General features: G+C 38.8%; 2 protein-coding genes across 6 annotated transcripts in view; both read right to left on the bottom strand.

Annotated features, from left to right (window-relative positions):
* C20H5orf34 (chromosome 20 C5orf34 homolog) overlaps positions 1 to 7,997 on the bottom strand; it is a 30,846-nt gene extending 22,849 nt beyond the window's left edge. Inside the window, exons 1-5 of one of the 2 annotated variants that reach the window (XM_061393586.1) lie at positions 7,672 to 7,997; positions 5,109 to 5,239; positions 3,811 to 4,499; positions 3,569 to 3,658; positions 637 to 1,280 (exon numbers count right to left, since the gene is read on the bottom strand). In XM_061393586.1, the coding sequence (XP_061249570.1) occupies positions 637 to 1,280; positions 3,569 to 3,658; positions 3,811 to 4,005 (929 nt within the window). In that variant the 5' untranslated portion in view covers positions 4,006 to 4,499; positions 5,109 to 5,239; positions 7,672 to 7,997. Of the gene's footprint in view, positions 1 to 636; positions 1,281 to 3,568; positions 3,659 to 3,810; positions 4,500 to 5,108; positions 5,240 to 7,558 lie in introns of both variants that reach the window. The other variant, XM_061393587.1, reaches the window with a different exon arrangement.
* A 5,219-nt stretch (positions 7,998 to 13,216) lies between these two features.
* The window catches only part of PAIP1 (poly(A) binding protein interacting protein 1), a 28,704-nt gene continuing 25,774 nt past the window's right edge, over positions 13,217 to 16,146 (bottom strand). For all 4 annotated transcript variants that reach the window (XM_061393591.1, XM_061393592.1, XM_061393589.1 and 1 more), the window contains exons 10-11: positions 15,756 to 15,849; positions 13,217 to 14,390 (exon numbers count right to left, since the gene is read on the bottom strand). In XM_061393591.1, the coding sequence (XP_061249575.1) occupies positions 14,297 to 14,390; positions 15,756 to 15,849 (188 nt within the window). In that variant the 3' untranslated portion in view covers positions 13,217 to 14,296. The remainder of the gene's footprint in view (positions 14,391 to 15,755; positions 15,850 to 16,146) is intronic.

Raw genomic sequence — 16,146 nt, 5'->3', positions numbered from 1 at the left:
CCAGGCAAGTATACTGGAATAGGCTGCCATGCTCTCCTCCAGGGGATCTCCCCGACCCAGGGATTGAACCCACATCTCTTATGTCACCTTCACTGGTGGGCAGGGTTTTTACCACTAGTGCCGCCCAGGAAACCCAGACATATTTATACTGAGTTAACCAAAGACAAGGGTATTCTCTGAGGCTATATATGAACAAAGATCATGGACACAAGGATCATGATCACAAACTTGTCAGGTCCATGCTCTAGCAACAGAAGTAACAGGGTCCACTGAGCAGCAGCTGACATGTCTTAGAGCTGGTTCCCACAGAATTCTGTGCCATCACTTACTGCACTTTATCAAAATTTTCGGTGACAGGGATCCCTACTAGACTCTAAGCTCCTAGAGAGCACAGACTCTGTCTTAGTCATCTCTACAGTCTCCGTGCTTAACAAAGTACGTAGTGTAGTATATAAAGGAAGAAATATAAGTAACACATTAGCTAGGGACATTATTTCCTATCTGTTACAAGCAAAGTTTAAGATCAACTGAACTTTCCTTATGCATGGTATCAGATGATTCAGATAGATAAATGATCCTTAGGTGAGGTCTGGTTTTGACAAAAGTGTTAGGACAAATAAGTCATTCTTCCATTACCTGTGCAAGTGTGGGGCAGGACAGCTCAGTAACAGGGCCCTGGGAAGAACAGAAACTTCTTTTCCTCGTTCCTCAGAAACATCAGAAGTTAACATTCTCTTCTGGGTGATATCTGCATCAATTCCAGACATACTGCTGATTTTATCATGAAAATGAAGTGCTAAAGACAAAGGGTATTTCCATTCCTCCGGACAGGAGGCCACAGACCAGCACTGCTTTACCCATGTGTATATACATGTGTCTTTCGTACGAGGTGAAGACAGCACCTCCCTCCCTTTGGCTCCATTCACACAACTCTTCTCTGAAGCTTCTTCGGATTTCATGATCTGATGATAAAGTTCATTTTCTTTATTCTTCAGTCTCTGTCCTGATAAACTTTCATGTGTACAGATTTTTCCAGCTTTTTCAACCTGTTTGTCCTTTTTGCCTTTATTATTTTTTTCGGACACTTCTATAGATGAGTCTGGCTTCTGGCTTACTTTACACAAAAAATGTACTGTAAATTCATGCTGAGATTTGGGCAGGCAAAGGTACGCATGACCATCTAAAGATGATATCCTCACAGTGCCACCCTGCATATACGTCATGCCATCATCAGTGTCAAGACTGGGCCATCTCACTTCTGAGACATCAATCAAGATACGCTGAGACAAGAGGAAAAAAAGGAATGGTATTTTTTGTTAACAGTACACGTTTTCCATCATTTGATACTTAACATATTATGGAAGAAAGCTCTTAAAAGTTTTGTCCTTTACCATTTAGAAAGAATGAAAAATGTCAGTCTATATATGGTTTTCCAGAGAACATTTGATATTATTATCTGTCTCAGAAAAGTAGAGACAACACACACACACACACTGACAAACAGGACAGAAAAGAGAAAGAAAAATCATCTTGATTATTTTTAATGGCAAACATATTCTGATTTAAAGTGTACAATGCATCAGAGATAAACCGATTTGCAGCCCTTCCCCAAAAGTCTATTCTGAAAAAAGAATATAAATGAGAGAAGACCAGCACAACTGTATGAAAAAGCAACCATACCATAAATTGAGAGAATACAGAAACAGACTCAACCATATCATAAAATGTTACATATGGTAACCTAAGGTTTTCAGAACAAGGAGGTAAAGGGAGAATTAAGTATTTAACAAATGGTACTGAAATTATTCAATAGCATTGGGAAATGCTATCTCAAAGGATTATCACATGGACTAAATAGGATAACATGTATTAAGGTAGTTGCCCTACAGAGGTACATCACACACTAAAATAAATTCCAGGTGCCTTAAAAGGTAACATTAAAAAAAAAAAAATCAAATTGCTCAAAGGTAAACTGTTCTGAACCAACAGCAAACAGATTTGTAATAGGTAACAGAGCCTGCTGCATCTTTTCATATAAGATAAGAACAGTGAGTGTAATATAATGGTCTTTTAACCAGTTAAGCTTGCCAAATCACATATTTCATCTTCCATTTATAAAAAAACCTTAAAACTTACAAAAGCCTTGTAAATTTACAATGCTGTCTGTGTGTACAGATGTGAGTGTGCTAAAATTAAGGGTAGTAGTCACGTCATTTGCAGTAACATGGATGCAACTAGAGATAGTCATACTAAGTGAAGTGAGCCAGACACAGAAAGATAAACACCATATGATAGCACTTACATGTGGAATCTAAACTGTGGCGCAACTGAACCTATTTACAAAACAGAAACAGACTCACAAACACAGAGATCAGACTTGGTGAGGGAGTCGGGGAGGGATGGACTGGGAATTTGAGGTTGGTAGATGCAAACTATTACATTAGAATGGATAAACAATGGATACTGCATAGCACAGGGAACCACAGCCAATCTGCTGAGATAAACCATAATGGAGTAGAATATTTTTTAAAAAATGTATATATATATGTAAACTGAGTTATTTTGCTGTACAGCAGAGACAGCAAAGACTAACACAATATTGTAAATCAACTATACTTCAATTAAAAGAAATACAAAAAAAGTAAGGCCAGTATTCATTGATGGCAAAGGTGCTTTATAAGGATGATCAGTTAAGACAATTGTTTTCTAGAATCAGACTATCTAATGCAGCATCAGCAGCAAGCTATATAGTTTCAGTGAATTGTTACTCAAAAGATACAGTGGAAAAATGGCCCTGTAAACAACGTTACTGGCTTATAATTTTTGACTCCTTTGCCATGAGACAATGTAATAGAAAATTACTCAGCAGGCAGGCAAACATCATGTCTACAGCAGAAAGTGGTTAAGAGCCACAGTCTTCAGAGTCAGATACACTGGGTTCAGATCCTGACTTTGCCATTTAGAAAAACTGCATGGACAAATTAGGTAAACAGTCTGAGATTTAGTTCTCTCATCTGTAAAAAGGGGCTGGTAGTAGTCAATATACCTGTTCTGATTGTTTGAACATCCATTTTGATTAGCAGATACCCATGCCATACTGAAGCTATTAAAATTTTTCTATATCATTCCTAGAACTTGGCTCATAATAACCCCTCAAGAAATGATGGTTATTATTACTCCTAAAAGTTGAAAATAGAATAAAACGTGTATACCTATAAGTAATTACACATTTCTCCTACACATTAACTACACATAAGCTACTGAAAATGGCCATATAATTTCTTAACTTTGATACCTTTGAGAATCAGGAAATCACCAATCTATAAAGTTCTGAGTATAATCCTTTGATACAAAAAAGATAAAAAGGAAAAAAGGCACAGAGATACACTATGTAACTTCTGTGTCTCAAGGGACAAAATATCAGTTGAAAATATCAGTCTGTTGAAATGTACAGGCCTACGCATTGCACAGCAACATGTCCATGCTCAGGGACATGAAGGAAAAACCTAAATATTAAACTACCTGTTTGCAATTACTTGTCCTCGAATATTTGTTTAAAAAATATTACCGTTTTCATTTCAGAAGGTATGATGCTTTCAGATAAAAAAGGACAGGTAGCAAAAGAGTTACGAAAATCGAGGGCTCGTTGTAACTGCTCCTACAAAAAAAAACACCAAGTGATTTTTAAAAATGATTTGAAAATCCATTTAGAATGACAGTAATCCAGAATACTAGCCACTTTCTATATTCTGGACACCTCAACAATATTTTAGTATGAAAAAGAGTAGTTTTTGTGTCATCTTTACGTACTCGGTAAGCGCTAATAACGAAGTGTGTCCTTTGGCGAATTCTTTCTGGCTGTTGTAAAGGATGTGCTGAAACAGGAGGTGCCTTTTCAAATAAAAATTCAGAGCCACAGGGAGAAAGCTGCAATCTGGAACCATCAATATATTGCACTTGCACTGAATCATCTTCATAAAGTACCATTTGCACTTCAGCCTCCATTACTGTGACTGTGGATAAAATGTCTTTCCAAGGCAAAAGGCTGAAGGAAATAGCAAATACAGTAGCACCAACAGTTCTCTTCACGTACAAAAGTTCTATCAAAATAAATGGATGAACATAAGCACAACACACTGCCACTGAGCTTACTTTTTTGGATGAAAAGTGATGATCTTACCCTGACCTGACCTGAATGCCTTGATTAATCCCGAGGGCTTTACCTCAGTAGTGTGGGAAGATAATTGGGAGGGGGAAGACAGCCCACCAAGTTATAACTGCCCTTATTTTAGTAGCTTTACTTCTGAAGTTTAACTTCTGAAAATTGGATGCTCAGGATCTCACTTCAAATAACAATCAAATTCCATCTTTGCAAAAATAATACAGCAAATCAGAGGCTTCCCTGGTGCTCCAGTGGCTAAGACTCCATGTTCTCAATGCAGGGGTCCCGGGTTTGATCCCTGGTCAGGAAACCAGATCCCACATGCTGCAAATAAGACCTGCGGCAGTCAAATAAATAAATAAATATTTTTAAAAAAGAAAAAGAAAAATGTAGCAAACCATTTGTAGTACATGTAAAAGGCAGGCCAAAAGTAACTATTTGGCCCACTTGAAAATAACACCTGGATTCCTGCCACTAACCTGGCATTATGGAAGTAGCTCCACGTCACAACTCAGAAAGCTAACTAATCACCTAGTGAATTACTTCATCTTATTCACTGAATTCAATTTCCTCTTCTTTACCTCTAAAATGTCTCTGTATTTTCACCTATGCTTTCCACACAGGTGTGATGGAAGGGGAATGAAAGAGTTGGGTTCCATTCACACTTTACCAGTTCCTAGCTATAAACTTCAGGTTGGTTGTTTCCTTATTTGTAAAATGGGGGTAGTAACAGGACTGCTGTGAGGATTAAATGAGACAACATATGTAACAGTGCCAGTAGTGGGAATGCTGCTTTGCAGGAGATCAATAAATTTTATAATTCTTTCTAAAACTAACTGCATCCCCTACTAGGACATTATCTCCATCTGTTACCCAGGTGATCGAGTTTCACCTGACCAAAAAAAAAAATAGTAACTTTTCACAGATACCACTTTCCCCAGCTTACCTCTGTTTCCTACCAGTAAACTTCTCAGGTGTAGTATTCACTCAGGATCAACTTGCTTTTGTCTTTTTTTTGGCTGAGCTTCGAGGCATGCAAGATCTCAGTTCACTGACGAGGGATCCAACCTAAGCCCCCTGCATTGGGAACATGAGTCTTAATCACTGGACTGCCAGGCAAGTCCCAGTGTCCACTTTCTCTCCCAACAATCTTCAGTGCATTGCAATCCAGCTTTCTCTGTCACCTCACTACTGAAATTGTTTCACAATGGTCACCCCTATCTTCTTACACCCAATGACTTCAGTCTTCATCCTACTAAACTAGTCAATATGTGACAGTGTTTTCTGTCTTTCTTTGCACCAAACTCTCTTCTTCTGCCTTTTATGTAAAAGGGGTGGGGGTGCCATGGTCCTCCCCACCCCGCCTCTATATCTGTTCTTCTTAATAACCATTGCTCTTCTTCACCATTTCTTAAATCAAGGGATTCATCAACACCTGACCTTAGTTAGTCCTCATTTTATCTCTTCTTACTAGATACACTTATGTTGCTTTTATGCCCACCCTTAAAAGGTTTTTATGCCTTTTAAAAAAATCTTACCCATTTCACTGTATGTAATGAGCTACATATGATATAGCTTACAATCTTTGGCAGAGTATGTCAATATATAAATATTAAACCACATGATCTCTCCTGAGGAAATTCACACAACTTTAATCATTCTCTTTCTCTAGAGAACTTCCAAATCTACCTGACCTCTCTCCTGAGCATCCAGCTGCCTCCAGGAGCTCTCTCCATGTCCTGGTTCCACAGATAAATCAAACTCAACATCACTTCCACTCAAGGAAGACTTCTGTTAATACCCTCAAATTCACTTTCATTCTTAACTCCCTCAATGCCAATCTACAAACAGTAGCTAGAAGGACCTTGTAACATAAAAATGAGATTTAACCCCTTCTGACTTAAACCCAGTATCTGCACTTAGAAAAGCCGGATTCTTAACCACAGCCTATAAAAGCCATACAATCTGCACCTATCTAGTTCTTCAATGTCTTCTCCTAATCTCTTCTTGTTCAGGACACTTTAGCTACGTTGGCTTTTTATATGTTTTTTTTGAGAAGCTGTAATGCATCGGAGAAGGCAATGGCACCCCACTCCAGTACTCTTGCCTGGAAAATCCCGTGGACGGAGGAGCCTGGTGGGCTGCAGTCCATGGGATCACTAAGAGTCGGACACGACTGAGCAACTTTTCTTTCACTTTTCACTTTCATGCATTGGAGAAGGAAATGGCAACCCACTCCAGTGTTCTTGCCTGGAGAATCCCAGGGACGGGGGAGCCTGGTGGGCTGTAGTCTATGGGGTCGCACAGAGTTGGACACGACTGAAGCGACTTAGCAGCAGCAACGCATCTCAGAACCTTTGCACTGTTCTTTTTGCCTAGCACTTTCCCCAACTCATCACACGACTGGCTCTTTGGCACCATTAATATCTCAGCACAAATATCTAACTTCCTCAAAGGCCTAACCTGACCAGTTAAAAGTTGTTCCCAACCATGACTTTTTATCCATTTCATCGTTTTTCTTCATAACATCTATTACTATCAAAATGGGTTCTATTTATGTACTTGCTTTTTGTCTTTTTTCATGGGGCTTCCCTGGTGGCTCAGATGATAAAGAATCTGATAAAGGAGAACCGCGTTCGATCCCAGGGTCGTGGACAGAAACTCAATGAGAGCAGGGACTTCATCTTTCTTATTCACTGTATCCCTGGCATCTAAAACAATACTTGGCCAATAATAATAAGGGTGCAATAACTATTTAATCACAAATATATAAGTAATATATAAGAATATATAAGTGAATTTTAAAATTCTTGCTTCTCCTGAATTTGCAATTTGAGTCAACGGCATCTCAATTTGACTTCTTAGTGTTTCCCTTCACACCCTTGTGACAAGTCCTGTTGATTCTGTATGTCTCTCCCATAAATCTGTCTCTTCCTTTTCTATTTCTGGTCAGCTTTCCCCTCCACTCCTGTAAACCGTGTGGGACCTTTTCCCAGTTTTCCACCTCTCCAATCCATTTCCAGTATTTCCCTCATTGGTAATTTTCCACAATCCAGACCATACCAACCACTTTACATCACTTTTTTACATACTTGTTAACTGGCAATAAATACTCACAGCATTAAATATATTTATATTGCGGCTATATGTACCCTATATACGTACGAGGTCCACTTGCTATTTCAGAAAAAACAGGTGCAGATACACAGTCGAAAAATATATTTTCTCATACCAACTGGAAAAAGGCCTCTATTTTAAAGCCAAGGTTCTTTTTCCAACAGCTTATTCTGGTATAATTGTTACTTAGATTATTTAAATAATCAAGCAGACACAAGAAACAGAATATCTTAAGTTCTTGCCATCATTAATAATAATAATAATATGCCTCCAACCTACATTTCCAGCGTCATGTCTACTTTGATCAAAAATTTTGTTCTCGACATTAACGGGAACCTCATCAAACGCATATCTACAGGAAAAGCCTCATACAATCAACGTCTTTGACTCACACAGCAAGCAGTTCTGAGCTTTAAAGTCGTGGAAACGAGGCCAGTCAATGGCCCTTGTGCTTTAGTTTGCCAAAATACTCGGAGTAGCAGCTTGTGTTCCTGCCTTCGACGCTTCTCGAGGAGTATTTCTTGAATTTGACAAGTTACCAGCAAGTGATGTTTCCCGATGAAAGAAAAGTCATAACCGAGAGGAGTTAAGGCTACAGGGAGGAGGTTTGGCGGTCTCTCTTCAAGTCCGAGTAGCCAGGAACAGCTGCAGCTGCAACCGCGAAGACGAACCGAATGCAAACAGTCGAAACTCAAACCTTCCCGTACCCTAGGAAACCCGCCCCTTTTACAAAGGAAGACCGGAAGTCCTGACCTAATTGAGCCCTCCTCTCGCAAAGAAGGGCGGGACCGGAAGTAGGGGAGATAGGGGCTCTCTGGCCGGAAGTTAGTGGTCTACTCTCAGGTTTTTACTTCCGGTACCCCCCAAGGAGCCGGCCTGGTGCGGACGCGCATTTTGATGCTCTAGCCAAGATAGCTACAGATTTGGAATTTAGTGGAGTGATACTATTTAAATAATCTAAACAATTATACGTCAATAAAGCGGTTAAAAAAAAAAACTTGACCGAAGATAGAGACCTCTGCTTTCCTAGTTTGATGTTAGAAAATGTCGTTCAAGTGTGTGTTTGCACCTTTAAAATTTTTGTTTAAAACAGCAAATGGACGCTTCTGCTATATCTTATTGCCACTGAAACAAACATTTGTGGAGAGTCTACTATGTACTAAGCGTGTTCGTGGATAAAGCAGGGAATGAGATCCAGGGTCGAGGATGGGGGCTAGAGATCAACTGGAAAGAAACAACTAGACAATAATTTAATCACAAGTTTGGTAAGTGTTCCTAAAATAAAATACAGAGGTCTGTGAGAGTTTTGTGTGTGCGAGTCGCTCAGTCGTGTCCGACTCTTTGCGACCCCATGGACTGTAGGGCTCCAGGCTCCTGTCAGTGAAATTCTCCAGGCAAGAATACTGGAGTGGGTTGCCATTGCCTTCACCAGAGGATCTTCCCCACCCGGGGATCGAGCCAGAGTCTGTTGTATTGCCGGTGGATTCTTTACCGTCTGAGGCACCAGGGAAGCCCTGGTGAGAGTTTATAGTGGCGACCTAAACCGCGGTTCCCTGGTGGCTCAGCTGGTAAAGAATATGACTGCAATGCGAGAATCTTCCTGGGTTGGGAAGATACCCTGGAAATGGGAATGGCTACCCACTCAGGTATTCTGGTCTGGAGAATTCCATGGAATGTATAGTCTGTGAGGTCGCAGGGTCGGAAATCTCTGAGCAACTTTCACTTTAATCCAGGCTGAGGAAATATTTCCACTGAAATCTAAAGAGTAAGTAGGTGTTAGCTAAATACCCTAGAGAGGGAAAATGTTTCAAGGTGAGATTATGGCATATGTTAAGGCCCTGAGGCCCAAAGGAAAAATCTGGCCCCTCCCTTAAAAGTGTTGAAAGAAAGCCAGTTTGTTCTAAGTATACTTAAAGAGGATAAAAAGGCTCTTCTTGGTGGAGAGAAGCTTGAAACTGGATTATAGAGATAGGCAGTACAGGTTTATGAATTATGGACTTTATCTTAAAAGTAGTGGTAAACTATTACAAGGGCTTTAAACAAAGGTGGCAGCACTGAGGGACTGAGAAAAATACAATGCCTTAAACTCATCTCCATTTTAAAAAGTCTGATATGCAAACTGACTTCAGTCTTTTGTCAGGTGTAATAACCTCAGATAACCATGATCTATAATCTCAGTTTTATTACACACTGCTAACTTAGGTCCTATCAAACCCCCATCTTTTCCCCTTCCACTGTGTAAGAACCTCCTATATATAAATTTTGTCTACTACAGAGGGGTTTTGTGGTGCTTTTTGCATTGGATTTTTTTTGTGTGTGTGCCAATCCAGTACTTTAGAAAAATTCCTGCAAGTGCTGAATGGAGAGTGAATTGAAGGATATGAGAACAATGTGTGGCTCTTTCAAAAGGCTTTTGAAAGAGCAACAGCAGAGATGACGTTGACTCAAGACTAGACAGTGAGAATGGAGAACACGGTTCCAGTATTTAGGAGATCAACTCTTAAATCTTAGAGATGACTTAACAGTAAGAGTTAAAACAATTCCAGGGGTTTCTGGTTGGGGAAAGTAGAGAGGTGTCAGTGCCCTCAATGAGAGGTGGGTGTTTAGAATAAGTTCAGGGTATAGTATGACATAAATTTTGTGAGACCTCCCAGTGGAAACAAATTAGTAAAGGTCTAGAATCAGGATATTAGAAATAAATATGGAGGTCAGCAGTGATATTGACCTCCATATTTATTTGAAAGTGATAGCTGCTAATTGAAGCTTTGGGCTGACATGAGAAAAGAATGCTTAGGATTCAGCTTTGAGGAACACTGGTACCAAACCCTGAGAAACAGCACAAAGCTATGGAGGAAGCAAGCCATTGTATTCTAGATGCCTGTGTGTGTGTATTAGTTGCTCAGTTGTCTTTGCAGCCCACACGGACCAGAACCCATCACGCTGTCTGTCCATGGAATTCTCCAGGGAAGAATACTGCAGTGAGTTACCTGTGCCCTCCTCCAGGGGATCTTCCCGACCTGGGGATTGAACTCGCATCTCCTGGGTCTCCTGCATTGGCAGGCAGGTTCTCTACCACTAACGCCACTTGGGATATTTTCAATTTTGGTATTGACAGTGTCAGATATTGCCTAGAGAACAAGCTAAACAATTAAATATTTATTCAATTAAATGGCACGGATATCATCATGGACTGTAATAAGGATTGTTGTATATACTAGTGGCAGAATATACAGTGGGTTTGAAGAGCAAATAGGTAAGAGAATGGAAAAAAAAAGAATACTTGGGAAGTCTAATGAGGAAGCAGAGACAGGACTGTTATTGGGGAGAAATGTGAGGGCCAGATTTCTTTTGATGAGAGGAATGGCATATTCAAACTCATGCAAAGGTCCAGTGGAGAAATATTTTAAAAAAAAATACAGACCAAGTAACAACAGAGTTTGTGAGAGAGAGAGGGCATGGAGTTCAAGCACATGTTGAAAAACTGTTCTTTAATAATAGGAGGGATGCTTCCTATAGAAGAAGAGGAGGGATGAAGTGTATTCAGATGCATTTGTGAACATCTCTCTAGTGACCTTTTTTTTTTTTCTGTGAAGCAAATCATCAGGGAATAAATAGGCAAACAGAGTAGACAGGGTTTGAATTGAGCAAGAGAATGAAGAAACACAGATTACTGGCAGCCTAAATGAAGGTGACTATGGATTTACAGTAGTACAAACCTAACAGAAAATGGCCTCCCACAGCCTGGATGCAGCAGCAGTGTCCAGTCCGTCCCCGGCCGGCATTTTGCTAGGCTGGCACGATACAGCAGTAGTGTATATGCCCTTAAATGATTTGTATCTGCTAGGGTCTAGTCAGCTAAAGACCACTGGGCTCAAGCCTGTAGTCTGACAAAATATTTGATGTGTAAGCAAGAAAGTATACTTCAAATGAGGTTCTCCACAGGGGGAGGAGGGCATCTTCGTTGTAAGGTCTGAGTTCCTGCTGAGAAATTCTGAGGAAGCTCTAAGGGGAGAGAGACCAGTTCCTGGTTGGATGCTCTTTCTGTAGCAGGATTAGCAACAGGGTTTAGCTAAGGGACTGGCTGCTATCCTGAGGTGAGGGCAGTTTAGCAACTGGGTATCCCCCAAAAGATGGATGAGAACTGCAAAGCAGGTCTGAAAGCATCAGTGATAACAAAGCCCTGGTCTCACACACACACTGGGGGTTATGACCTTGGGAAAAACATTGTCTATTAAGCTGCAGCTGGCTTTATCTGTGTCTGACTTCCCAGGTTGATTAACAGGCAGGGCTGCTGCTTTTTCAGTTTAAGCCGATTTTCAGTCCTTCAGCCCCACAGTTTTTTACTCTTTACACCAAGCATCCTCTCTTAATGTGACGATTTAAAAAAACAATGACAAATTAATCCATATCCTACTATCCTCATGACAGATAAGACTGAATAATATACCTAATCATGCAATTCCCCTGCTTTCTGACAGCATCCAGGCTACAGCAAATCTCCAGTTTCTTAGGCCCTCTCCCAAATTATCCAATCAAAGCACCAATCCTATATAGGTTCTTTTGAACACTCTTATTGACATAATGGCAACCCACTCCAGTGTTCTTGCCTGGAGAATCCCAGGGACGGGGAGCCTGGTGGTCTGCTGTCTATGGGGTTGCACATAGTCGGACACGACTGAAGTGACTTAGCAACAGTTCCCCATGGTGGATATTCTGCCTCTTGACAAGTACTAAACTCAACATATTCAGGTACAGGTGTGGCCCTGGTAGTCTCTGGCTGCAGGGCACTGACAATACAGACAGAGGGTCTGAGTTAATGACACGACTTCCAAGACTAATATTTGTACTTTGTTACAAGACTAACATTCACTAGCACCTTTGTGTCCTTGCTCATTAAAGATTTGTACTAATAATCCCTGTTACAAAGGATGTACGGATCTGTAAGTTCTGTGGAAGACATGGCAATCCTAAAGGCCACCTCTTCCTTTCAGTATTTAAAACATGTCCACACGTTCCTTGAAGGCCTCCTATCTGATATGGCTTTTTAGCAAGCTATTCAGAACCCAGAGACTGTAGCAGAAGCAATGCTGCTTGCAACTTCTGAATGCAGCTTCTTCCTGGGTCTTTGTAATGCCCCCTCTTAACCAGCTGCCATGTTGTGAGAAGTCTAAGCCACGTGGACAGGCCAGGTGTAGGTGCTTCAGGTCAAGGATGGCCTCAGCCCAGTCATCAGCCATGTGCATGAAGACAACTCTAAAAGATTACAGCAGCCAGCTGTTCTAGCCATCCATCCCTAGACCTTACTTTTTCCAAATGTTGCAGACTAGAAAAATAGTACCCCTTCTGGTACCTTGTCCAAATTCCTAAGCCACAGAAACATGAGCATGATAAAATGGTTATAGTCTGGCCGGTTACTTAAGTAGCACCAGTAACTGGAACATACTGATCCTATTGCTAGCTGTTGTAAGCATAGCATATTGGTAACATTTAGATAAAACTGGGTGGTTATTCACAGAGTAACTGCACAAAGTTTAAAGTATATTCAGTGAGCATATTCTTGGCCCCAGCCTAATGTCCAGCCTTTTTCCTACACGCCCTTCCCCTCATCCCTGAGATTCATTCAGTGAGCACAACCTTCAGAGAACTTCAGATTGAGGCAATAGCCACCATGTTAGCCACCATTTTGAAAAAAATTCTATTACAAATTTCAAAAACCCCAATTACATATATACTTGCCTTTTACAATAAGAACACTAACAGTTTACATTTCATAATTGCTAGTTTTTCCAAGTAGATGTGAATGTTTATTGAAACTCATTTCAACAGACATTGAATATCTTCTATCCTAGTAGTTTGATTTCAAATCTTAATTTTATGATGTCATGTAAAAAAATTCAACAGAAATTCTTTAGAATTCCAGGATACTACTCCAAAAACTTAGAGGAAACAAAACTATTTAAATTTTATTTTTAAAGTCTAATTTTAATCCAGACCAAACAAACAAGCCAAAAAGTGAGAAAGCTAATTGAATTAGCAGACACAGATGTACCAAATGTAAAACAGTGGGTTATTAACAGAACTATTTACATGCATATTTACAAGCAATCTTTTTGTACATAAGTTTTAGTTAGTTGGAAAAAGATTTTTGACATAGGTAAAAATATTACTAAGGTAGGGCTGAGGTGGTACCACATTATAGTAAAAGTATTAGAAAAGTGGTTCAAGGTTTATCGATTATAAAGCAGATGAAAACTTGAGTGACAAAGACCTAGTAAAATTCTCTAGTAAAAAAGTCAATGCAACTTATGCTATAAAACAAAAATGAGAAAGCCATATAAATGAAGCAGAATAATATTCTAGGTTTTTAAAGTAATGAGGTTAGGTTAAAAAAAAATTCTAGAACTGCAACAAATCTTCAGTGAAGATCTTGTTTAGTTGGGAGTTCTTTTTTTTAAAATGCCATTTTAAAAGCCCTTGGTATCAAATAGCATCTGGACATGTAAATCAGTTGTTAATGACATTTCTAAGACTTCAAGTTCTAAAGATATTTGTGATTGTGATTCATATTTGAAACTCAATTCATTGAGACTAAATGTAAAACTAAGTGAAAGCTATAATAATCATATCTAAGAAAGGATGCTACATTTTGCAGTTATATGTATTTCCAGGCAAAGAATTTTTCCCTCAAGAAAAGTAGAATGTAAGGATAAGCTACTAACCAGCTAGCAAAATTTACTTTCAACATTTTATTTTTTTCAAAATCGATTTTATTGCAGCCAAAACAGTGGAATTAACTGTACATAATAAACTATTATATATATATACACATTTTAAGTTATAGGGAATAAAGTTTATTTTGGCAGAGAATGTTAAACAAAATTAAAGTTGCATACATTAGTAACATAACTCAACATCCTTAATTTGGTATAAGTGTGACACATTTTCTTGCTTTCCTGTGTTCTGCTAAATCACCATAACCTGAACTGCTTTATAAAACGGATATGCTGAAATTTAACTTTACTGTTTTCGCTTACGCTCTGATTCCAAACAAAACTTTTCATAAGCTTCTTCTATCTCTGGGTCCATCTCATCATCAATATCATCCAAGTACCTGTGAAAGCAGCACAGATGAGGTTTATTTATTTTTTAATTCAGAAAATGTCTAAGATACTAAGTCATGAAAGTGTGTATCTCCCCACCCCCAGGACCCTTTCCACCAACACGTGACAAATTATTTTGCCAGTCCTACCAATTGCTGATGGGTCTTTCTCCTCCTTTCCTCATGCCTCAAGTTCATTAGGGCAAAGAGACTATAACGCTTACCAAGCTAAACTGTAGAGGATAACCTGACATTTAATGGAAGGACAACTTTCAGTTTCCACTGGTGCTCTCAGCAGGGTTGAACCTTCCTAACTGTGCTTGGAAGCACATCCCTGTATTTTTCTCTATTAAGCTAGTATATAAAAGTATGACACTATCAGAAAATCAGACATATTTAAAATGTCACTACCTGGAGAAAGAATAAATGTGATTCTTTTTTTTTTTTTTTTTAAACCTACAATACATGAGATGGGATAAGAAACACTGAAGTCACGGATTTATTTCTGCCCTCTGCTTATGAAGAGGAGAATCTAAGTAGCCTGTTCAAATTCACATGAATTGTTAACAGAACTGGGACTAAACCTCAAGTTCCTGGTCTTTCTATATACAAATGTAGTATGATCTAATGATAAGTGAGCAATACAATAAAAGTTTCTTTTGTCATAAAGAATGGCAGGTAAAGACTGAGATATGGGATATAGGACTATAATTTATATGTCTTATATGTCTATCAGTCCAAACATTTTCATATAGTTATCTGTGTTTTAACTTTAATCCCTTAACAGCCAAGCTTTGAGACTTTTACTGTGTGCCAGGCAGCTACTCCAAGTTGTTTATGTATCTCATTTAAGTCTCAAAAATATTCAAGGAGGGGTACTACTATTCCTATTCAATAGATGGAGAAAAAGGCATAGAACTTGCCCAAGATCTTATAGTATTAAAGTTAATAGAATCTATTTTATAAAAACTGTTTGAATATGCTACATTAATAGTTTTTTCACCTTAACTATATTTAATTTTCATATTGTTTTCTCTAATATGATTTTCTGAAAATTTCTAGTAAGTAACTACATATATATTACTTTAACATCATTAAATCAAAATGCATATTCTTTCATCATCTTTTCTAGTCTATAAACTCCATCCACAAACTATGGCCACAGGAATTCACAAAGAAAGCAGCTAAAGATGGGAATTTTCTGGCAGTTCAGTTTTGAGGACTCCATACTTCCACTGCAGGGGGGATGGGTTCAATCCCTGCAGGGGAACTAAGATCTCGCCTGCAATCTGCATCACATGGCCAAACAGAAAAATGAAAACAAAAATCCAAAAAAAACCAAACCCTCAAAACAAAAAAAGGATCTGAAGAACTTACGGATCACCACCCCCTGATAAATCTGTTCCATTTTCTTCATAATCTGGAAAAAAGTCTTCTCTTTCAAGTAACTCTTGATATTTCTCTTGGTAATCTATAAAAAATAAAAAATTTTAATACTAAAAATATTTGTATGAAACAGCCAAGTTACCCCTAAATTTTGTTTTTAATATTATGATTTTTAAGTAGATATATTTAAATAGCAGTTAAGGTTCCATTTACATATTTAAGAATATCTTTTACACAACTTACATTCTAACTGGTTTGCTTTCTCTCTCCCCTGTACACCATGTGCTCATAAATTATACAATTGACCCTTATTGGTCACTGACCTTCCACATTCTCAAAAATTCGTATGTAACTTAGTTGGCCCTCCTTATACACGGTTCCT

This window comes from Bos javanicus, chromosome 20 (genome assembly GCF_032452875.1).
Source record: "Bos javanicus breed banteng chromosome 20, ARS-OSU_banteng_1.0, whole genome shotgun sequence".
In the NCBI taxonomy this organism is placed as follows: domain Eukaryota; kingdom Metazoa; phylum Chordata; class Mammalia; order Artiodactyla; family Bovidae; genus Bos; species Bos javanicus.
The sequence above is the reverse complement of the archived record's forward strand: the minus strand, read 5'-3'. Positions and strand labels throughout refer to the sequence as shown.